The 25,055-nt window shown below is 44.8% G+C and overlaps 1 protein-coding gene across 3 annotated transcripts in view; it reads right to left on the minus strand.

Moving 5' to 3' along the window:
- The window catches only part of DEDD2 (death effector domain containing 2), a 118,783-nt gene that overhangs the window by 82,772 nt on the left and 10,956 nt on the right, over positions 1–25,055 (minus strand). For all 3 annotated transcript variants that reach the window (XM_069201382.1, XM_069201384.1, XM_069201383.1), the window contains exons 2-3: positions 16,643–17,262; positions 9,772–9,870 (exon numbers count right to left, since the gene is read on the minus strand). In XM_069201382.1, coding sequence (XP_069057483.1) covers positions 9,772–9,870; positions 16,643–17,108 — 565 coding nt within the window. In that variant the 5' untranslated portion in view covers positions 17,109–17,262. The remainder of the gene's footprint in view (positions 1–9,771; positions 9,871–16,642; positions 17,263–25,055) is intronic.

Here is a 25,055-nt window from a genome sequence, read left to right on the forward strand (position 1 = left end):
ACACACAAATACATTCTTGTCAAAACAGACAACATGACAACAATGTATTATTTAAACAAACAAGGAGGAACACACTCAACACAATTGTGCCTCCTAACACAAAAAATTTGGCAGTGGGTGATTCACAACAACATTCGCCTGATAGCACAATTTATTCCAGGAATACAAAACCAACTAGCAGACAACCTTTCGCGAGACCACCAACAAGTCCACGAATGGGAAATTCACCCCCAAGTTCTGAACAAGTACTTTCAAATTTGGGGAACACCCCAGATAGATTTGTTCGCAACAAAACAAAACTCAAAATGCCAAAACTTCGCATCCAGGTACCCACACCGCGAATCACAAGGCAATGCTCTATGGATGAGTTGGTCAGGGATATTTGCGTACGCTTTTCCCCCTCTCCCTCTCCCTCTCCTTCCATATCTAGTAAACAAGTTGAGTCAAAACCAACTCAAACTCATACTGATAGCACCCACATGGGCAAGACAACCTTGGTATACAACTCTACTAGACCTTTCACTAGTACCGCATGTCAAACTACCCAACAGGCCAGATCTGTTAACACAACACAAACAACAGATCAGGCATCCAAACCCAGCATCATTGAATCTGGCAATTTGGCTCCTGAAATCCTAGAATTCGGACACTTAGACCTCACACAAGAATGCATGGAGGTCATAAAACAAGCTAGAAAACCTTCCACTAGACACAGCTATGCATCTAAGTGGAAAAGATTTGTTTACTACTGCCATGCCAATCAAATACAACCATTACATGCCTCTACTAAAGACATAGTAGGATACTTACTACATTTGCAAAAAGCAAATCTCGCTTTTTCATCTATAAAAATACACCTCGCAGCAATATCTGCTTACCTACAAACTACTCATTCATCGTCTCTATTTAGAATACCAGTTATTAAAGCATTCATGGAAGGGCTAAAAAGAATTATACCACCAAGAACACCACCAGTTCCTTCATGGAATCTTAACATCGTCTTAACAAGACTCATGGGTCCACCTTTCGAACCCATGCATTCCTGTGAAATGCAATATCTAACCTGGAAGGTCGCATTTCTCATTGCAATCACATCCCTCAGAAGAGTAAGTGAAATACAGGCATTTACCATACAAGAACCATTTATTCAAATACACAACAATAAAATAGTTCTAAGAACAAATCCAAAATTTCTGCCAAAGGTAATCTCACCATTCCATTTAAATCAAACAGTAGAATTGCCAGTGTTCTTCCCACAACCAAATTCTGTGGCTGAAAGGGCACTACATACATTAGACATCAAAAGAGCACTAATGTATTACATTGACAGAACAAAGCTAATCAGGAAAACAAAACAACTGTTCATAGCTTTTCAAAAACCACACATAGGAAATCCAATCTCTAAACAAGGCATTGCTAGATGGATAGTCAGATGTATTCAAACATGCTATCTTAAAGCCAAAAGAGAATTGCCTATTACACCAAAGGCACACTCAACCAGAAAGAAAGGTGCTACAATGGCCTTTCTAGGAAACATTCCTATGAGCGAAATATGTAAGGCTGCAACCTGGTCTACGCCTCATACGTTTACTAAACACTACTGTGTAGACGTACTAAATGCACAACAAGCTACAGTGGGCCAAGCTGTACTAAGAACATTATTCCAAACTACTTCAACTCCTACAGGCTAAACCACCGCTTTTAGGGGAGGTAACTGCTTTATAGTCTATGCCAAACATGTGTATCTGCAGCGACATATGCCATCGAACTGAAAATGTCACTTACCCAGTGTACATCTGTTCGTGGCATTAGTCGCTGCAGATTCACATGTACCCTCCCACCTCCCCGGGAAGCCTGTAGCCGTTTAGAAGTAGATCATAAACCTTAAACATCTGAACATTTGTAAATAATTATTAGAAACTCTTATCATACATACATATTCACTCCATTGCATGGGCACTATTTATACCAAACAACTCCATCCTCACCCTCTGCGGGGAAAACAATCTAAGATGGAGTCGACGCCCATGCGCAATGGAGCCAAAGAGGGAGGAGTCCTTCGGTCCCGTGACCAAAAAGACTTCTTCGAAGAAAAACAACTTGTAATACTCCGAGCCCAACACCAGGCAGCGGACTGTGCCAAACATGTGAATCTGCAGCGACTAATGCCACGAACAGATGTACACTGGGTAAGTGACCTTTTCAATATGCAGTGCTTAATTTGTGCTTGTTATTTCCGGTGCTCGGCACCGGCGCTTATTTGTGAGCGCCGGGGCTTGCTCTTCTGCCTCAAGCATTTGCTGCAAGCAAAAGACACATACGAGAAAGACTGAAGAAGGAAAAACTAAAAAGGGTCATAAAGGGGGAAAGTAGAAAGCTGCAGGATGAGCTGCAGGGGCAGGGGTGGGCGTAAATGGATTGAAGAAGCCCGAGATGGCTTCAGGATTACGCTGCCTCAGTATTCCGTGCTGGCAGATTTAATTACAGCAGCCTCGTGTTTAAGAGAAGGGCTTTGAGCACCGGCACCTCTTTATTTACAAATTAAGCACTGACTATATGTCAAACCCATGAGCGAAAAGGACTAACGAATAAGCACTTGTCTCTTCATGGGGTTCTGGCTTGATAAGGAAAAATATTCTCCTCATGCTAATGTACTTTCACCCATGCAAACTGACAGAACCTGCACTTAGCCATGCTGCAGGAGGGCCACTAAAAGCGACGGAAGATCATGCATTTTAACTGCAGTCATTTTTTTGAGGACGTTTCATCTCAAAACGGTTATGAAGAACTCGTTCTCATTTAGCTGGAGAAGAAAATATGTTGCTCAGAGCGGACAATATTGTTTTAAGAAATGCAAAGCCACGATGTGAATGAGGTACGCTCAAAAAAAAAAAAAAAAGGCGCCATATCCTTGTTCGGAGAGGCGTTATTTACACTTCTTCAAATAATCTTGGGTGGGCCTCGCAGACGTTGGTTAAGGGTAATCCTAGTTCTACATCACTGGCATCCTCACTGAAGACACTTTTGAATAGATCGACCAACGCTTTAAACATTTACAATACTCATTTTGAACGGCATGTGTTACCTGGACAGTACAGCTGCAATAAAAGATCTGCATGATCAACAGAAAAATAGCTTAAAGAAGGGGCCCTGCTCTGTTTAGCCCACGCTGCTCTTCCCACAGGAATTGACTGGCAGTACCGAGCAGACTGTGCGCCAAATAGACTTGGAATTGGTTACGGTGACAAGCTAGTGATAAAGGCTATAGGCCTCACTGTTTTATTAGAACAAACGTTACGTCCATGCTATAGGGCTGATATGCTTACTATGAAAAGCTACGACAAGGTCCACAGGACTGGTGTATTAGAAAAGCTCATCTTAAAACACCGCGTTAAAGCTTGCAGAGCCCTTTTTTTTTTCCTTTTCAGAATGGAAAGATAAGCGCCTTCATTTTTATGACATTCTGATGGCCGTCTTGTGAAAAGCTTGTGCTCAAATTAAGCATGCCAAGTCATTACGGTGACAGGCCAATGTTAAAACCTAGAGGCCACACAGCTTCGCTGACAGCTGCCAAAGTGTGATCCATTGACTAGAAAAAAATACAAATGAAGCAGGCCCGACTTATTTACTGCGAAAATCTTAAATTAAAGGCAACTGATATCTGTGACGAAATCAGGTGTATTTTATTGTGTGGATGTGCAGCCTCACCGTATCAATCCCTTTAGGACCCTTGGATTACGTCTGTCAAACCCTCAGCTCTATCCTTGGTAGCAGAAGCACTGTGCAGCGAAGCTTACACAGAGGGGAAAAAAAAAAAAGTGTTAAGCATTTAAGAAATTGTCATTGTACTCAAGAAATCAGACACCAATTTATGAAATTAGGTTATATTTTCCCAAGTGTAGGAAAGTACCCTTTGTCTTGTTACCCCCCACTTTTTGCTTACTGTCATTGTGTTTTGACTGTGTTCACTGGAATCCTGCTAACCAGTACCCAGTGACTGTGCTCTCTACCTCCGAATTTGGTTGTACCTGACTTTGTACACCCCACAATTGGCATACTGGTGCCTCCACATAAGTCCTAGTACATGGTATGCAGGGGATTGGGACACCAGGGGTGTTCCCCATAGGCTGCAGCATGTATTATGCCATCCATGGGAACCCATGCAAAATGGATCTGCAGGCCTGCCATTGCAGCCTGTGTGAAAAGGTGCAAGCACTCTTTCGCACCAGGTCACTAAGTCACCCCTAGGGCAGGCTGTAAGGAAATGCCTCCTTGGCATGGTTACCCCCTGACTTTTTGCCTTTGCTGATGCTAAGTTTTGATTTGAAAGTGTGCTGAGGCCTGCTAACCAGGCCCCAGCACCAGTGTTCTTTCCCTAACCTGTACCTTTGTTTCCACAATTGGCACACCCTGGCATCCAGGTAAGTCCCTTGTAACTGGTACCCCTGGTACGAAGGGCCCTGATGCCAGGGAAGGTCTCTAAGGGCTGCAGCGTGTCTTATGCTACCCTAGGGACCGCTCACTCAGCACAGACACACTGCTCGCCAGCTTGTGTGTGCTAGTGGGGATAAAAAGACTAAGTCGACATGGCACTCCCCTCAGGGTGCCATGCCAACCTCACACTGCCTATGAAGTATAGATAAGTCACCCCTCTAGCAGGCCTTACAGCCCTAAGGCAGGGTGCACTATACCATAGGTGAGGGCATAAGCACTGTGCCCCTACAGGGTCTAAGAAAAACCTTAGACATTTTAAGTGCAGGGTAGCCATAAGAGTATATGGTCTGGGAGTCTGTCATGCACGAACTCCACAGCACCATAATGGCTACACTGAAAACTGTGAAGTTTGGTATCAAACTTCTCAGCACAATAAATGCACACTGATGCCAGTGTACATTTTATTGTAACATACACCCCAGAGGGCACCTTAAAGGTGCCCCCTGAAACCTTAACCGACTATCTGTGTAGGCTGACTGGTTTTAGCAGCCTGACACACACCAGACATGTTGCTGGCCACATGGGGAGAGTGCCTTTGTCACTCTGTGGCTAGTAAAGCCTGTACTGGGTGGAGGTGCTTGTCACCTCCCCCTGCAGGAACTGTGACACCTGGCGGTGAGCCTCAAAGGCTCACCCCCTTTGTTACAGCACCCCAGGGCACTCCAGCTAGTGGAGTTGCCCACCCCCTCCGGCCATGGCCCCACTTTTGGCGGCAAGGCCGGAGGAGATAATGAGAAAAACAAGGAGGCGTCACTGGCCAATCAGGACAGCCCCTAAGGTGTCCTGAGCTGAGGTGACTAACTTTTAGAAATCCTCCATCTTGCAGATGGAGGATTCCCCCAATAGGATTAGGGATGTGCCCCCCTCCCCTCAGGGAGGAGGCACAAAGAGGGTGTAGCCACCCTCAGGGCTAGTAGCCATTGGCTACTAACCCCCCAGACCTAAACACACCCCTAAATTCAGTATTTAGGGGCTCCCCAGAACCTAGGAACTCAGATTCCTGCAACCTAAGAAGAGGACTGCTGAAATGAAAAACCTGCAGAGAAGACGGAGACACAAACTGCTTGCGCCCCAGCTCTACCGGCCTGTCTCCCCACTTCTAAAGAACTGCTCCAGCGACGCGTTCCCAGGGTCCAGCAACCGCTGAAGCCTCAGAGGACTACCCTGCATCTAGAAGGACCAAGAACTCCTGAGGACAGCTGCTCGGTTCCCCAAAGACTGCAACTTTGCAACAAAGAAGCAACTTTGAAACAACACACGTTTCCCGCCAGAAGCGTGAGACTTTGCACTCTGCACCCGACGCCCCCGGCTCGACTTGTGGAGAACAAACACCACAGGGAGGACTCCCCGTCGACTACGAGACGGTGAGTAGCCAGAGTTGACCCCCCTGAGCCCCCACAGCGACGCCTGCAGAGGGAATGCCGAGGCTCCCCCTGACCGCGACTGCCTGCTTCAAAGACCAGACGCCTGGTAAAGACACTGCACCCGCTGCCCCCAGGACCTGAAGGATCTGACCTCCAGTGCAGGAGCGACCCCCAGGTGGCCCTCTCCCTTGCCCAGGTGGCGGCTACCCTGAGGCCCCCACCCCCCCCCTTGCCTGCATCGCTGAAGAGACCCCTTGGTCTCCCATTGAAAACCAGACGCTTGTTGGCACTCTGCACTCGGCCGCCTGTGCCACTGAGGGTGTACGTTCTGTGTGGAGACCCCCACCCCCCCCGGGTGCCCTGCAAAAACCCCTGGTCTGCCCTCCGAAGACGCGGGTACTTACCTGCTGGCAGGCCGGAACCGGGGCACCCCCTTCTCCATTGAAACCTATTTGTTTTGGGCACCACTTTGACCTCTGCACCTGACCGGCCCTGTGCTGCTGGTGTGGTAACTTTGGGGTTGCTCTGAACCCCCAACGGTGGGCTACCTTGGACCCAAACGTGAACCCCGTAGGTGGTTTACTTACCTGCAAAAACTAACAAACACTTACCTCCCCCAGGAACTGTTGAAAATTGCACTAAGTGTCTAGTTTTAAAATAGCTATGTCATTTATGTGAAAACTGTATATGCTATTTTGCTAATTCAAAGTTCCTAAAGTACCTACCTGAAATACCTTTCATTTGAAGTATTACTTGTAAATCTTGACCCTGTGGTTCTTAAAATAAACTAAGAAAATATATTTTTCTATACAAAAACCTATTGGCCTGGAATTGTCTCCCAGTGTGTGTTCCTCATTTATTGCCTGTGTGTGTACAACAAATGCTTAACACTACCCTCTGATAAGCCTACTGCTCGACCACACTACCACAAAATAGAGCATTAGAATTCTCTTTTTGCCACTAACTTACCTCTAAGGGGAACCCTTGGACTCTGTGCATACTATTCCTTACTTTGAAATAGTGCATACAGAGCCAACTTCCTACACAGGCCCTCCAGCCCTGAGGGCAGGGTGCAAGTACCAGTGTGTGAGGGCACACCTGCATGAGCAGAGGTGCCCCTACGAGCTCCACCTCCATTACACTGGACTTCATACGTGTGGGGAAGCTATTTCACCTGTGTACTGGACACAGGTTACTCACTACCTGTATCCAACTACATAATGGTAACTCCGAACTTGGGCATGTTGAATATCAAACATGTCGGAATCATACCCCAATACTGTTGCCAGTATTGGTTGTATGATTCCATGCACTTTGGGAGCTCCTTCGAGGACCCCCAGCATTGCTCCTACCAGTTTGCAGGGTTTTCCCAGGCAGCCCACGCTGCTTACATCCCACAGACAGGTTTCTGCCCTACTGGTTATTGACCAGCTCAAGCCCGGGAAAGCAGAACAAAGGATTTTCTTTATGAGTGTTGGGGGGGGGGGGGGGGGGAGAGACTCTCCCTTTTGCAAATAGGTGTTACATGGCTTGGAAGGGGTAGCCTCCCAGAGCCACCATCAAGCTTTGAAGGGCACATTTGGTGCCCTCCTTGCATAAACTAGTTTGCACCAGTCCTAGGACCCCGTCCTTGCTCTGGCGTGAAACTGGACAATGGAAAGGGGAGGTGACCACGCCCACGTCAACCACCACCTCCAGAGGGCCTCTTGATTCTGCCATCTTGAATCCAAGGTGAGCACAGGCCCCTGCGAGCATCAGAGTAGCAAGATCAAGCAGGTGACATTAAAGCTCACTCCTGGGCTATTTAGGGTCTCCCTCTTGGGTGGGTCCTTCGATTCGACATGCAAAATCCAGCAGGATTCCTCTGCCTCGTTTACTTAATCTTCTGGCCACTTGGACTGCAACTGCACCATTGTCCGGAACAGACAATCTGCAATTCCAACAACAACTCAGTTTTCCAACATTGTTTCTCAGATTCCTTCCTGCAACATTTCCCTGGCTGCGCATCCTCAGAGGGTGAGTCTTCAGCCTGCACAAGAAACAAGAAGGAATCTCCCTTGGAGTGAAGGAGTCACTTCCCTGCATCAGCAGGCACCAATTGCAACAACGACTGGGTGTGTGGATCTTCTCTCCGGCAAAACTGAGTTGATGCTACATCACAGGCGGTGGCCTGGAGTGGTCCTCTCAACAAATTGTCCAACTTGGGAGACTAAGTCGTTGCCTCGCCTTGCAGGACAGTACCCCTGTGGACCACAACTCTTACAGCTACCATTGCTTGTTGGCTCTTCTTCCAAGGGATCTTCAGGCTTCACGTAGCCCCAGCACTCTCCCCTGCAAAGCAGTCTCCTGCCTACTTCTCCAAAAACATGAGACTCCTCTCCAGGTGTACTGAGTGCACCTCACTGCAACTCCTGTCCCTGTGGGGGCTGCATCCTCGGCGTCTTGGAGAATTATTTTTAGGGAGTTTTATGACCATCCTGCAGGCAGATGTTAGCAAGCAAAGCAGCTTGTGAAGTCTGTATATATGGAAAGAGCGATGTTGGCTCTTAAGCGTCCTTCACAACTTCCCTTGTGCCTGTCATTTAAGAATATTAGCGAGACTGTGCTTACCGTATCGCTGCAGTTTTATCTATCATGTCTCGAATCCACAGTATAGCTTTTATTTGACTAAGTTACGTTTAAGCACTGTTAATTTTTAAGGGGCTTTCCCGTTCCAGGGAGGTTGGGTGGGAAATCTCCCTCCCTGTACTTGTGATAATGCGTCCAGATAGACTTTATTTTTTGTTTCTTCACTTTATTATTTTCCTAGGCGTTTATTTTTGATCCCATTATTGAGAGCTGCTAGCCCAGACTCTTTATGGTGGTTGAAGGTTACTGTGTTCACTGGACTCTCAGGAAGTCTATCTGGCAGTTCTCAGTTTTATCAGAGGGGCTCTCTGATAAAATGGTACGGCTGAAGACAATTACTTTTATGCTTGGGATGGACGAAGTAATAGGTACAAGATCTGATGTACGGAAGGGTTCTTTTATGATAATTTTTAATAGTCTAGCTTTATTCATTTTATCCGTCTGATTCGAATTTTAAAAATATAAATATTTTGTATGTTATTTTTGTTTTATAAGCGTGCTTTTATGATTTGCTAAAATCGAATAAAGAATGATGAGTTGTTTGATACTTTGGAGTGCCCACTTTGGGCACACCGTTCCAGAATTAGAAGCTGAAAGGCTTCAGAGTATAACCCTGTAATAACTAAGTGGGTGACCAAGTCTATCTACATTAAAACAGTTCTCACATTTTGTGCTGTCAGGGCATGTAAAAACATGTCCTGCCTGCGCCATATGTCACACCCTGCCTTTAAGGGTTGAAAGGGCTGCAATAGAGGTGTCGTACACACATCTCCAGGGAAGTGGTACCACTAATAAGTTGAGTCACTATGTCCTGTGACTCAGACTTTTTTTTCTTTTAAGAAAAACAAGTTGCACAGGTCCAAGCCCAACACCAGATGGCGCAAGTATGCACAGCATGTGTATCTACAGCCACACATCAAGAACACAAAATTCTTAAAAGTATGAGGTTTAAAAAAAATAAAAAAAAATTTAACCTTACTATGTAAAATGGCATTTTCAGCTCAGTAAGTGCTGTGAGCTTCAACATTTGTTCTCTTGTGGTCATTAACAGGGTTGACAATTGCAAGCTCACGTGTTCATGACCACAAAATGTTTCTACAAAATTTTAAGAGGGGGGGGGGGGGGGGGGGGAGAACGGACAGGACACAAATGCATCCCCATTAGTACCACATACATCATTCCGTACTCTTCAATTAAGAAAACAGACATAAAAATCTGCTAGTTCAGGCAACTTTAAAGAACGCTCATTAACAAGGAAGTCACATACCACACACTTAGCACATACCTTCAGTGTGATTGCCCTGTGTGTTTGACGAATTAAGACAGCTGTCCACGGTCTGCTCATAGTTCACTGAAGGACCGTACGTGAATCTCTCTGGAGAAACTAAGACATAGAACAAAAGTTTAGATTAACCAAACTGAAGAGAAAGCTTCCCACTTACAGTTCTTAATGAAATATGTGCTAAATTCACATGAAAGGTAATGAATTCAGACTTTTTTGGGGATATTAAATTTATTAAAAACATAGGCCTTTTAAATTTGACACTTTTGTTAACTCTTATCTAAATTAAAAAAATGCACTACTGTCGAATTGGACACCAAATTGCAGACGGGCTGGCCCATACATATTACAGCACATGCACGAGCGAATGGAAGGATGGATCAGTAAATGGGATCAATTTTGCTGTAATCCGTCTAAGTCACATCACGAAAGAAAATCAGACTAACCCAGGTACGGGAGTTTTCGTTTCATCTGAGGAGGGAGTTTTTTCCTGTAGTAAGAGCTATTTCTGGTTCAATGAAAAATCACTGACGCTACTATTATTAATGTTGTATTACTTACTATAGAAGACAAGCTTATATTAGTGGCCACCAAATGCAAGATTGTCAGCAGTGATCACCTTAGTGCATCATGCAGAGTTGCCACCAGAAAAAAACAAACGAAAAAAAACATGTCATCAATCTGGAAAGCTTATACATGGGTAATACAGAACAGCTGTAATACCCCTGGCACTAAGATAATACGAGTAATCGCCGACACCACATGATTTATCATCCATATCAAATTAAATATATTTTTCAGATGCAAAAAAAAAAAAAAAAAACTATCAGCTTCAGGAAAAACATTGAAACTACATACATCATCTCGAATAGATGATTTTAAATTGTGGTGCACATATATTAATTAAACCAAAATAAATTAGTACTGGGTTGCACCCAGGAGATTTACAGGTAGCTGGAAGGCTACCATTAGCTCACAAACTACTGGCTGGAAAAGCCAGTCAGCGCTTAAAGATTGCATGAGGAGTGTAAGCTCAAACGCAACATAGCTGCACGTTTTATTTGTACATGTAGGTTTAGAGGCACACCGATTTTTGTGATAATGGTATAAAAGTTTGAGTTGTGATCCCCCAAGTGAATGTAGAGTTGGTGGGCCGCACCGCATTTTCAGAGTTATACAGGCTTCTGAAAAGTTATTGGTGGCAGCTCGGAATCCGGGAAAAACAGCTGTGCCACAATGGAGAGAAGGTTGTCACTGTATTGAGCCAGGATCGCACTGGTACCATCACAATTTGTGTGACATTTCAAACTTCAGACTATAGGAACTTAATTTGACAGTAGGGGACATAGTTTGCAAGTAACTGTTGGCCTTTGTGAAACACGGCCTTTACGTTAATTAATTAATGGGCGTCAGCAGCAGAGGACAGAGGAGAGTCCGGGGGAGGGCAGTCATTTCCGGGGAAAGAAGCTGCCACCTTGGATTGGAGTTATGCAGTGGCTAAATACAGCAATAAACCAACTGAAAGGCACAGGTGCCCGGACAACAAAGAAATTAACATATTAGGCATACTACTAAGTAATTACTTGAGCAGATCCCAGTTTAGCTTTCAATGTGTTAACCAAAGTGGCAAGGATATTGAGACCTAAAAGGATACTGATCACTCATTAGGTTAGATTTACTGAATGGTGGAGCGAATATACAAACACTGTCAAAAAGTACGTAACACCGTGATCTACTGTTGACCACTAACTGAAAAGAAACCTGATCCGAAGGTGGCGGTCAGCTCAGAGAGCACCAACAGCTCCAAGGTCAGGTCATACAGGAATAGGTAGAGCCACCGTCTACCTTATGCTGCCAAGGACAGAAGTAGCCAAGATAATCTAAGAGAAATCGAACAATGCCGCATGAATGGAGAGCTCAGACGAGCGGCCGCCATTGTGTCCCTGGGTACTCCAAGCACTGGCATACCACCACCTCACCATCCAGGGGGCATCATGCCCTTCCCACCACATTGTGCCTACCTCAAGAAGACATGCAGCAGGAGTAGCAATTGCAATGGTGGAATCCTGTTTTTTATGCAACACAGGCAGAAAGATTTTTCTCTCTTATACACTAAACTCCTTTTCATCTAGGCAATGGAGCACACCAGCTCTTCGCCATGCCTGAAGTCAGTAAGAGGTAAACACCTACATGAAGAAAATTACTTACTTGTAACTGTAGTTCTTCAGTACTGGTATCTTGAATAATTTCCTGAAGTGAAAGTCAAACAGTACTATAATACAGCAATGTGTATCACTATAACAGACTAGCATTGAACTGTCCTTTTTCAAAAGGAAAAAAAAAAGACCAAAGCACATACTTGAGCCAATCAGGTGACAGACAGCACCCTCCCAACAGAGGCTGACTACCTCAGATTTTCGAGCACAAGTATGAATCAATTACCTATGTCTCAGGGGAGTGAATCTATGAAAGATACTAATAGTGGAGAACCAGTTTCAGACAACTCATTTTGTACTCCAGTTTTGGATCTTTCACATGTTCACATGCTTGAATCTGAGCTACAACCAATAGAGAAAGAAGTGTAATCATACCATATTAACATGCATTTATCGGACAGTGGGAAGAAAGTAATAAGACTCACCTTACTCAAACAGATGTATTAACACTACCTGTCCCACTGCTGCCTCAGTTTTATGAGTCTCATCCAGGCAATGTTTGTGTGCTGGACCATGTTGCTGCTCAGCAGATATGCTGAAGAGGTACTCCAGCAAAAACAGCTGTAGATGTGGACACAGCTCTGGTTGAATGGCCCTTGACTTTGTCCTGTAATGGATTTCCTGCTTATGTATGACAAAATTGTATAGCTGATACATCCATCTAGCGATGGTCCGTTTAGTTACTGAAAGGCCTCCTCAGATACCACCATATACAAGAAACAATTGGTCTGCTTTATGGAGCCGATGGGTCCTGTGTAAGTAAAAATTATGCCCAGTTTGACATCTAGACTAGAAAATGCAAAGATTTTTCAGCAACTGTTTGATGATTTGGGAACATTTTTCATAAAACCACCAGTTCATTCAGGTGAAAGTCTGATGGCACCTTGGGAATAAAGTTAAGATTGCCTCGAAGTATGACACTGAAGTGAACTGAAGAAAACATTCTTTGATGGTAAAGGCATGAATGTCACTCTTTTGGCAGATGCTAGAGCCAGTAAAAGTGTAGTTTTCCAATTAAGGTTTTTCAATTGTGCCCTGTGGGTAGGCTTGATTGGTGTTATTAGCTGTCCCAACACTACATTCAGGTGCCACACTGTTGGAGGTTTTCGTACAGGAGGAAAAGTACTGAAGAAACTTTTGAGGAATTGCTTTACCATGAAACTAGCCCATAAAGACAGTGCATCACTGGAACGTCGAAACCTGAAAATTGCCACCAGGTACACTCTTATGGAAAAATAATTCAAGCCGGATCTTGCCAGGTAAGCAGATAAGGGTGGATTTGCTCATGTGGTGATGTGATAGTGTGGACATTAGAATCCACACACCAAAGAAAGAATTGTTTCCACAGGAGCTTGTAAATGTTGTTGGTTGGGTCTTCTCTTGCTTTGACAGGAATTTCCCTTCGTTCTGGTGTAATGTTTACTGTGACAAATTTATTGAATTCAGGAGCCAGGCTGTTAAGTATAGTGATGTCGGGTCTGGATGTTGGACTTGGCCCTGGTTCATGGTCAACAATTCTGGAAGCGGCTTGAGTCGGACATGGGGTTGGTCCTAAAAGACTAGGAGCTTGGTGAACCAGAAATGTCTGGGCCACTTGGGGGCTGTGAGAAGTCTCCAAGGCTCACTGCATCTTGTTGAGCACTTTTGGGATCAATGGGATTGGGCAAAAAGTGTAAGCATAGATTCCGGACCATCTCATCGAAAATGCATTCCCCCACAATCCTTCCTAGTGATGCAAAGAATGGGCATTTCTTGTTCTCCTTCGTAGCAAGTAAGTCCAAGGTCAGCTTGCCCCACCAGTGAAAGTCTGTCCAGAACTTGCTGGTCTAACTCTCACTTGTTAGAAAGAATGCTAGTTCTGCTTAGCGAGTCTGGGAGAAGGATATAGACAACCCTGGTACATGTTCCGCCGTGAGCAAGATGCAATGTTGAAAAGCCCAGTTCCAAATATCCTGCACTTGACGAGATAGCACTGGTGAGCGTGTGTCTCCCCCCCCTCCCCCCCCGTTTGATGAGATAAAACATACTGGTGGTTTTGTCTGTGCATATGAGCACCAATGACTGCTATATTGGTGAGAAACTACTTCAGTGCCAAGTCGATAGCTTTGAGCGCCAGTTGGTTGATGTGAAGTTTTGTTTCATCTGAACTCCACTTGCCACTTATCTGTAAGTTTTGTAGGTGGGCACCCCAACCTTCTAAGGAGGCATCTGTCATCGCATAGTTGGGAATTTGTTTAAGATATGAGAGCCCATTGGACAGATTTGAAGCTCATGTCTAACAAGACATGACTAACTTCATTGCTGAAGTTATTTGAATGGAGGTCCTCGAAGAAACCCTGCGCATGGAGCCACTGTTTGTCCAGTTCTTCTTGCAGTGGACAAATCTGTAGTCAGCCATCTGGAACAAGAGGGATGCAGGAAGAAATCATTCCCATGAAGGACGTGTTGGCAATAACGGAAACAGCCTTTTCTGTGGACAGTTTGTGAGCTATCTGTTGAATCCTTTTTTTGCCTGTCCTGAGAGGGAAGCGATTGGTCTTTCACCGCGCCTAGGACAGCTCCTCCGCATGCTAAGTGCTTTGTGGTCTGCACATGAGATTTGTGGTAGACAATCAGGCAGAGTTTGGTGAACAATGAAAGGCAGATGGACGGGGCTGTTGCTGCTTGTTAATAGTATGAGCTTTTATGAGTCTATCGTCCAAGTATGAAAATACTTGGATTCCTTATTGTAGGAGATGCACCGGCACTAGGGCTAGCATCATGGTAAAAATCCTGGGGGTGATTTCATTGCGAGTGGAAGGACCTTTTAAGTGGGTACCAGCTACCTTAAAGTGGAGGAATTTTCAGGGTTTTGGGTATACCGGGACATAGAATTACACATCTTTGAGGTCCAGCGAGGAAATCTGATCTCCCAGGTTGAGGAGGAGTAATATATCCTGGAGCATCACTATGTGAAAAAATAGATTCTTCAAAAATGTGTCAATCTTCGTAGGTCGAGAATGGGACACCAATTCTCAGAGGTGTTTTATTTTTTTTATTTTTATTTTTTTTAACTAGAAAGAAACGGGAATAGACTCTCCATCCAACCCTTCTGAACTGTTGGAACTACTTCTATCACTTTCTTTTTTAACATGATGGTTATTTCTTTGAGGAGTTGTATTAAGTGAGAAGGTAGCCCCACTGGTAGTGCTGTAATAAAGTATCATTTATTTTTGCAACACATGTGGTTCTTTCTTGTGAGAATTACTGAGACTTCTGCAGTAGTGCAAGTGTTTCACATTCCTCCTGGATAAGCTTCAGCTGCTCGTCTCAGTTACCCCTAGAGAGCTTTTGCTACCTGGACACCTATTCACTATCACTGAGGGTTACCTGGACTCAGCATATATATATGCGCACACACACACACACACACACACACACACACATTTCTTATGTGGGTCATCCGAAAGAAGCCTCTTTTGCCCACAGGTTTCACAGGATCTGATTAATCCTTTTTTTATTGAGTTGAAACATGTTGTCCAGTCAAAATCTGTATGTAATGATCTTGAAGGATTGAAGAGCGAGCTGAAAGAAACTAGAAGATTGAGCAGAGCTCAGAGAGACTCCCATCGCTCAATGTACAGTAGAAAATGTGAGGGAATCAGCCTCTATTGGGAGTGTTTTAGAGGGTGCTGAGACCTGATCAGCTAAAGTATGTGCTTTGGCCCGTTTAAAAAAAAATTAAAAACAAATAAATAAACAATGGCAGTCTATTACAGTGATAAATATTGCTTTATTATAGTACCTTGGGACTTCCGCTTTGACAACGGGGAATGATTTAAGCATGTTAATCTATGGAAGATCCAATACTGGAGAAATTGTCTTTAGCGTCTAAACTAAAGAGATTTAACAAGGTCTTACCCAAGTAAGTTATAGAACAGGATTGTTTCTTCTTGCCACCTCAGTGGAGCAACGGGCATTCCAATTCAGGGCAGAAGGCTTACAATTACCCTAGAGCATATCATTTTGTTTGATAGAAAACGTCTAAATTAAGGAGCAAATTCCAGAGATGGCTGTGCTGCACCATCTTTCCTACACCTGGTTAGCAAACCTAGGCTGAATAAAAGTCTCCTATGGGAGAGTGTTATTAGAGTGAAATAGGTTAGCAAAAACATTCTGGTGCTACTAAAGTCATCAGGGTATCGATCTCATCACAGAAGTACAGGCATGCCTTCCATAATGTGGCCAGTTTTCCATGGAGATGACAGAGCACTATGTGCACGGAGATGTTCCCCAGGGTATCAGTTTTTGCTGTGCAGCCCCCGCGGCAGCCACTGACTATTCCATTCCCATACAAGATGGTCATTTATATTAACAAATAACTAACAACTGAGACCAGCATTTTGATGCACATTTCTGAATCGTTAACATGTTGGTACACACTCCAGTATTAAAATAACTGACAAACGAGGAAAGGAGAAGCCTAGGTTTGCTCTTAATGCAGTTCAGCATTTGCCCAGAACCCAAACAACCCTACAATCAACAGGCCTCTCTAATCTCAAGTACATTGTTGCACTATGAATACACTTCAGTAGAACACCAGTGTGGCTGCCAGGGATGCAATCAAGTCAGCTAGTGTTTTACTTGAGCCAAGTCTGCAGTTCACACTTTCTAGTTACCTGTTCTGGGCCTCTTGAGGGTCACATAGTGAAGTAGATCGTGCCTGGTGAGAACACGCAGCAACTGCAGAATGTGCCTGAAATTGCCTTCATCACATTTGCCTCTCCGTTCAAGCTCCAGAAGAATCTCAACGCCATTCCTCGGTCTGTAAATGCTGGCTCCCAGAAGTTCACTTGCCTCTCTGCCCTGGCTCGGTCCCCTCCTGTGGCGGTTCAGTCGCTGCCAAGCAGCCACCAAGGCACCTTGCTGGACTCCTTCATCCTCCACAGCCCACAGCTCGGGGTTCAACGGGTGGGTGAAAGGATGGGTTTCCTCCAGAAGGAAGGAAAGGACGTCAATGTCCTTTTCGGTCAAGTGTGCACCTATCACGTCAAACATCTGATGAAGTGAGAACATGCCATAATACTCTAAGCACTCGTCCTCTTCCCAGGACTGCGCATAAGCAGGAGCCCTGAAGCCAGCCATACTAGCTTTAGCTCAAAGGAAGCAGTAGAGCTGTAAAGAGTGTTATAGGAGTTGGAAAAAGCCCAAACCAAAACAACAAATTTGCACGACTGGCTCACGGCAGACAACGGAAAGACAAGTGGAAGAAGGATGCGGAGCTCTATCACTGTAGGATCTGGGGAAAAAAATAAAAATAAATTGTTAGACTTGAAGCACTAAAACAATCATGATAAATACTTGTGTAACCTACTTAATGTGAACCTGATTGTGTACCACATTATTTTTTAACGTCAAGCTATAATTAAATGCCCAGCAAAACTTAAAACTTGTTGAAATGTTGCGCTTGTTCTCAGCCTCCAGAGAATGCAGGACTTCTTAGGCATTTAACAGGAAGACAGTGTGAGGAGAATACAGAACGCCTGGAGGAATCTATTCTAAGTAGTGTTTCATTAATCACTTACTGCTGACTTCATTACTTCTGTGACACATTTATTTCTCGTAACCTGACAAATATTTTAATATGAAAAATACTGGTCTTCTTTGTGCAGCCTAGAAATATAGATCGCGTACAAAAAACAAACATCAAAGTATCGTTTCTTTGTGGACATTAACAAATCTAATAAGGTCACTTGGCTACCCTCCTGCATAGAATACACAATGGCCACATTCTGCTCACTTACAGCATTACAACGAGTAAAATAAAGCCTAACAAAAGCCATGTATAAAGAGTATCGACCCAGAACAATCAAGCAATAAAACCCTGCAGAAGGTAGTAGATTAGCTATTAACATCCAGCCATTACCCGTCTACAATGGACCTGCACTCACATGCCTTTTACACTAAAATGAGCAGCTAAACAGCCATTCCCTTGGAAAGCACCAAGTTTAGTAATGAAGTGTAAGGAAATGTCTTTGTTTGGAACAGTCATCAGCAAGCTTTATTGATTGATGCTGCTGGTTTCTCAACTCCAAACGTGTACTGTGCCCACTAACCACATCTCAATGCCAGGCCCTGACACTAAAATGTATGTAATGGGCCATTGTAGGAAGTTGGCTCTGTATGCACTATTTCAAAGTAAGGAATAGTATGCACAGAGTCCAAGGGTTCCCCTTAGAGGTAAGATAGTGGCAAAAAGAGATAATACTAATGCTCTATTTTGTGGTAGTGTGGTCGAGCAGTAGGCTTATCCAAGGAGTAGTGTTAAGCATTTGTTGTACATACACACAGGCAATAAATGAGGAACACACTCAGAGACAAATCCAGCCAATAGGTTTTGTTATAGAAAAATATATTTTCTTAGTTTATTTTAAGAACCACAGGTTCAAATTCTACATGTAATATCTCATTTGAAAGGTATTGCAGGTAAGTACTTCAGGAACTTTAAATCATTACATTAGCATGTATACTTTTTACATAAAACACAATAAGCTGTTTTAAAAGTGGACACAGTGCAATTTTCACAGTTCCTGGGGGAGGTAAGTTTTTGTTAGTTTTCACAGGTAAGTAAGTCACTTACAGGTTTCAGTTTTTGGTCCAAGGTAGCCCACCGTTGGGGGTTCAGAGCAACCCCAAAGTTACCACACCAGCAACTCAGGGCCGGTCAGGTGCAGAGGTCAAAGAGGTGCCCAAAACACATAGGCTGCAATGGAGAGAAGGGGGTGCCCCGGTTCCGGTCTGCCAGCAGGTAAGTACCCGCGTCTTCGGAGGGCAGACCAGGGGGGTTTTGTAGGGCACCGGGGGGGGGGACAGGTCAGCACAAAAATTACACCCTCAGCAGCGCGGGGGCGGCCGGGTTTGTAACGGTTTTCAATGAGAGATCAAGGGATCTCTTCAGCGTTGCAGGCAGGCAAGGGGGGGGGGGGGCTCCTCGGGGTAGCCACCACCTAGGCAAGGGAGAGGGCCTCCTGGGGGTCACTCCTGCACAGGAGTTCCGTTTCTTTAGGTGCTGGGGGCTGCGGGTGCAGAGTCTTTTCCAGCCGTCGGGAAAGGGAGTTCAGGCAGTCGCAGTCAGGGCGAGCCTCTGGATTCCCTCTGCAGGCGTCGCTGTAGGGGCTCAGGGGGGACAACTTTGGTTACTCACAGTCGTAGAGTCACCGGAGGGTCCTCCCTGAAGCGTTGTTTCTCCACCCGTTGAGTCGGGGTCGCCGGGTGCAGTGTTGCAAGTCTCACGCTTCTTGCGGGGAGTTGCAGGGGTCTTTAAAGCTGCTCCTTGAAACAAAGTTGCAGTTCTTTTGGAGCAGTGCCGCTGTCCTCGGGAGTTTCTTGGTCTCTTGGAAGTAGGGCAGTCCTCTGAGGATTCAGAGGTCGCTGGTCCTGGAGAAAGCGTCGCTGGAGCAGGGTTCTTTAGAAGGCAGGAGACAGGCCGGTAGGACTGGGGCCAAAGCAGTTGGTGTCTTCTTTCTTCTTCTGCAGGGGTTTTCAGATCAGCAGTCTTGTTCTTCAGTAAGTTGCAGGAATCTAAATCCTTAGGTTCAGGGAAGCCCTTAAATACTAAATTTAAGGGCGTGTTTAGGTCTGGGGGGTTAGTAGCCAATGGCTACTAGCCCTGAGGGTGGGTTCACCCTCTTTGTGCCTCCTCCCAAGGGGAGGGGGTCACATCCCTAATCCTATTGGGGAATCCTCCATCTGCAAGATGGAGGATTTCTAAAAGTTGGAGTCACTTCAGCTCAGGACACCTTCGGGGCTGTCCTGACTGGCCAGTGACTCCTCCTTGTTTTTCTCATTATTTTCTCCGGCCTTGCCGCCAAATGTGGGGGCCGGAGGGGGGCGGGCAACTCCACTAGCTGGAGTGTCCTGCGGTGCTGGCACAAAGGGGTGAGCCTTTGAGGCTCACCGCCAGGTGTGACAGCTCCTGCCTGGGGGAGGTGTTAGCATCTCCACCCAGTGCAGGCTTTGTTACTGGCCTCAGAGTGACAAAGGCACTCTCCCCATGGGGCCAGCAACATGTCTCGGTTGTGGCAGGCTGCTGGAACTAGTCAGCCTACACAGATAGTCGGTTAAGGTTTCAGGGGACACCTCTAAGGTGCCCTCTGGGGTGTATTTTACAATAAAATGTACACTGCCATCAGTGTGCATTTATTGTGCTGAGAAGTTTGATACCAAACTTCCCAGTTTTCAGTGTAGCCATTATGGTGCTGTGGAGTTCGTGTAAAACAGACTCCCAGACCATATACTCTTATGGCTACCCTGCACTTACAATGTCTAAGGTATTGCTTAGACACTGTAGGGGCACAGTGCTCATGCACTGGTGCCCTCACCTATGGGATAGTGCACCCTGCCTAAGGGGTGTAAGGACTACTAGAGGGGTGACTTATCTATACCTGCATAGGCAGTGAGAGGCTGGCATGGCACCCTGAGGGGAGTGCCATGTCGACTTACTCGTTTTGTTCTCACCAGCACACACAAGCTGGCAAGCAGTGTGTCTGTGCTGAGTGAGGGGTCTCCAGGGTGGCATAAGACAAGCTGCAGCCCTTAGAGACCTTCCCTGGCATCAGGGCCCTTGGTACCAGGGGTACCACTTACAAGGGACTTATCTGGATGCCAGGGTGTGCCAATTGTGGAATCAAAAGTACAGGTTAGGGAAAGAACACTGGTGCTGGGGCCTGGTTAGCAGGCCCCAGCACACTTTCAATTCAAAACATAGCATCAGCAAAGGCAAAAAGTCAGGGGGTAACCATGCCAAGGAGGCATTTCCTTACAGCCATCACTAACATGTTTTGTCATTTATATCCAAGTTGGGAGTATGTGTCAAAAGCAAGTTTCTCCAAATACTCTTCAAAAACCCCCATTCCATCCACTGGCATCTTGTGTTTGACTTTAAGACAGTAACATAACTTGACTGTAATGTTAAAGTAAGTGTAAACGTATTTAAACGTTGCCATTTTACTAGCATATTTGTGAAAAATTCGGAGGTGGGGTCAAAGTTTGAAGACCACTGGTTTAGAGCCATCTAGATCACTAACTAGATTCAAATACAGCACATCTCAGTCTTTTAGCAACACTCCAATACTGCTTCGGCCATAATTTTTAAAACAAATAAATCCTTCCTGTGAAAAGCTGTCAGATAAGAGTTCCTGCACTCTGAAAGTGTAGTAGAAAATCTGACATAAGGTTCAGAGGGAGATCAGCTGGAGACAGGACATTTTAATTAGCTGACGATTTTGATCATAAAAAGACTATGATAGGTTAAAAAAAAGATCCCTGTAGGTTAAATATGGTATATTGTGTGGACTCATGTTCAAAAAGACCAGGTTCCAGTCTGAAGATGGGGAAATATTCTAACATGTAATCTAGGAAAGATTCAATGTTGGAGAACCGTCATTTTCCCAAGGACATGATGTTAGCAATAACTAGGCTGACAGAACCAAAAACGCTTCTGCCAATAGATTTAAGTCTTTTCGACTTGTGATCTGGATAAGCTGCAGGAAATGTGCTTAGGTTCAATTTTTGCAGATACCTGCACCACTGGACCCCTCCAACGAGGAGTGAAAACGTTTTGATTCTTAAAGCGGTGGTCTACTTCGCTGCATGATCTCTCTAGACAGCTGGGCCCTGAAAAGAGCTTCTTCCAACAGCCAAAACAGAAGGTGGTGCTTGCATACGCACACCATTAGTGCTGAAAAAAGCAGAGTTATCCTTAGCAGCCATTTGGTTTAAAACATTTATCTGCGAACGGTAATAAGCCAGCATACACCACCATTCATTAAAATGAAAACTGCATCCCCCATGCTCCGGCATAATGGAGGTGATAGAAAAGCTCAAAATTACAGTACTTGCCATTTTTTTCCTCAAACTGTACAAGCTTCACATTGGTATGGTTCAGTGGGGGAACGGGGGAGGGTAAAGGTCCAACTCAAACGGGGAAAGCTATTCATTTTCAGATGTAGACATTGGAAAATCTTAGAGATCAGTGGAGTATAAAACAATCTATTCATGATTTCTGCAGCCAGAGAGGGTTCCTAAGGGCTGCAGCATGTATTGTGCCACCCTAGGGGACTCCTCACCAAACACATGCAACCTGCCATTGCAGAATGTGAGTGTTGGAGGTGAAAGAAAGGTAAGTCAACATGCCCCCCCAAGGGTGCCATGCCAACAAACCACTGCCTGTGGAATAGGTAAGTCACCCCTCTAGCAGGCCTTACAGCCCTAAGGCAGGGTGCACTATACCACAGGTGAGGGCATAGCTGCATGAGCAATACGTCCCTACAGTCTAAGTCCATTTTTAGGCATTGTAAGTGCAATGTGGCCACATTAGCTACATGGGCTGCGAGTTAGTCATTACGAACTCCACAGCTCCATGATGGCGCCAGTGAAGTCTTGGAAGTTTGGTATCAAACTTCCCAGCGCTATAAGCCCAGACTGCAGAAAGCTGACCTGGTGCGTGATGACCATCTATAGTGTTATCACATTATACTAGGTTCAGGTATCCCCTATTAGTGAAGTGTAGGCAGCGTCTAGGAAGCCAGGGCTCTCTAGAGGTAGCTGTGGATGAGGAGCCAAGACTTATCTAGGAGACATGCAAAGCTTATGCAATACCACTATAGCCAGACAGCACTTATTTCTAGTTCTATTTTGGAATTTTATAAAGCGCATAGCTGCCAAAAGGCTTCCCAGCACTACTGCAGATCCGGAAAAGAAGACAATCACCGAGAGACCCTATGAGGGAAAGAGGAAGGTCTTCAAAGATTTCCGAAAGGAGTGTTCAGAATCTACTGATCAAACTTCGACTGGGAGACACTTCCACAGTTGGGCTGCCCTGAAAGCAAAGGATCTGCCTCCCCATCTCGGTTTTTTAAACCGAGGTATACTAATCAGGGATGTAGATGAAGATCTGAGCAGTCGTTGGGGAGTATAGGGAGTTATAATCTGTGAAAAATCGGACCTCTGTTATGAAGGGCTCGATGGACAACGCAAGCTGCTTTGAAATGTATGCGCTGTTCTATAGGTAAACAATGAAGGGAGGCCAAGGCGGATTTTACCGAAATATAACTTTGAATCCCCCAGCAGGAGACGGGCAGCGGCATTCTGTATTACCTGTAGCCTCCTCAGGACATATTAAGGAGAGCTCATGAACAGGACATTACCATAATCAAGACGTGAAAGAATTAAGGCCTGAACAATAAGCCTTTTGGCTAAAAAAAAAAAAAAAAAAAAAAAAAAAAAAAAAAAAAAAAATAGAAGGAAGGAATGGGAAGATTTTCCTACAAGTCCTCACTGCACAGAAACAAGAGGAGGCTAATTTCTTTGCATGGCATTCCATTGCGAGTTGTGTCCAGCCAGAAACCTAAGCTATTAATAGTATCTATTGATGGAGGAAAAGTATTTAATCCTACTGACGCAAGTAAGGAGGGCTAGGAAGACAGAGAATGTCCCACCAGCATCACCTCTGTTGTTCCATCATTTAATTTTCATTTACTGTCCAGCATCCAACCAGCAATGTCCAACAGACAGGAAGAGAGGGCAGCCGATTCTGAATTACTCTTGGTGCAAAAAGAGAAAACCAATTGAGTATCGTCTGCATAGGAGTTAAGAGATAGTCCGCTTGGTTCCACAATCTTTGCCAACGAGGCCATATAAATATTAAATAGCGTAGGACTCAAAGAGGAGCCTTGTGGAACACCACGTCAAGGAGAAAGTATCTGAATAATGTGATGATTAAAAACTTGAGATGTCCTATGCGAGAGAAAAGATGTCAGCCATTTAAGGCATTTGCCCTCAAATCCCATTTGAACGATTCTGCGTAACAGAATCTCATGGTCCACCGTGTCAAACGCTGCACTCAGATCGAGAAGAATAGCTGCATAGCCGCCTGCGTCTAGTATCTTCAGTAACAGCTAAGTGGGCAGATTTGGTACTGTGGAATGGTCTAAAGCCCATCTGTGTATTATGAAGACAGTTACACTTTTCCAAGAAACCGGACACCTGAGAGGTGACATGTTTCTCCATAATTTTAGATGCGATAGGAAGGAGGGCAATAGGTCTAAGATTCTCAAATAAAGCAGGGTCAAGACTTGTTTTTTTTTCCAAAGCCATGACCATAGCACGTTTCCAGCGATAGGGGAGACAACCAGAAGACAAGGAATCATTGAGAATCCCAGTTAGGACAGGCATTACAGCTTCTGAACCCAGAGCCAACGTGGATGGAGGGGAAGGGTCTAAAGGAGAGCCCGATTTATGGAGCAGAGGTATTCATATACCTCCTCTTCCTCAATGGGCTGAAATACTGAGAGTGGAGCACAGGGGCCTAGACCATCCAAGCACGAGACCCCATCATCCCTCTGATCCAAATTAGACTGTATGACCGAAAAGGAAAGCCTAAATGTTAGATACCTTTTCCAAGAAAAAGCAAGCTAATTCATTACTATATTCCTTAGAACCACCTTTCAAGGTAATACCCGATGGAAGCGGAGTCATTTCTCTGACGATAGAGATCTCTTTAGGGGAACCAGAGGACCGTTCAATCTTGGAAGTATAGTAAGAGGCCTGCGCCACTTTAAGTTCTAGGTGGAAGGATCGAGTTTGGCTTCTATAAGTTTTTTTTTAAAGCCAGGATCATAAGATTTCCTCCATATTCACTCCATCCTCTTACTTTCCTTTTTTAAACATAGCAGATGTGGGGAAAACCAAGGAGAATTCTTTGATCGATTAGTCTTAGTGGGTAATACGGTATCTAAGGATTGGGAAATCCAATTGTCAAATTTGTCTGCAGTATTTACCCAATCTTTTTTATTTAGTTTTAACCTCTGACGAATGGTAAGGTGGCCCTGCGGCTGATGGACTAAGGGGACCGAGGTCCGAAGAGTCAGTGCAATTAAGAAGTGGTGAGTCCAAGATAGGGGAAGGGGGAGTCTGCTACAAGATTTGAAAGATTACTAAAGACCAAGTCCCAAGTATGTCCTTTACAGTGTGTGGGGCCGGATATAAATTGAGAGAGATCTAGCGCTGCTAGATTCCCTAATACCTTTGTGC

This window comes from Pleurodeles waltl, chromosome 7 (genome assembly GCF_031143425.1).
Source record: "Pleurodeles waltl isolate 20211129_DDA chromosome 7, aPleWal1.hap1.20221129, whole genome shotgun sequence".
In the NCBI taxonomy this organism is placed as follows: Eukaryota; Metazoa; Chordata; class Amphibia; order Caudata; family Salamandridae; genus Pleurodeles; species Pleurodeles waltl.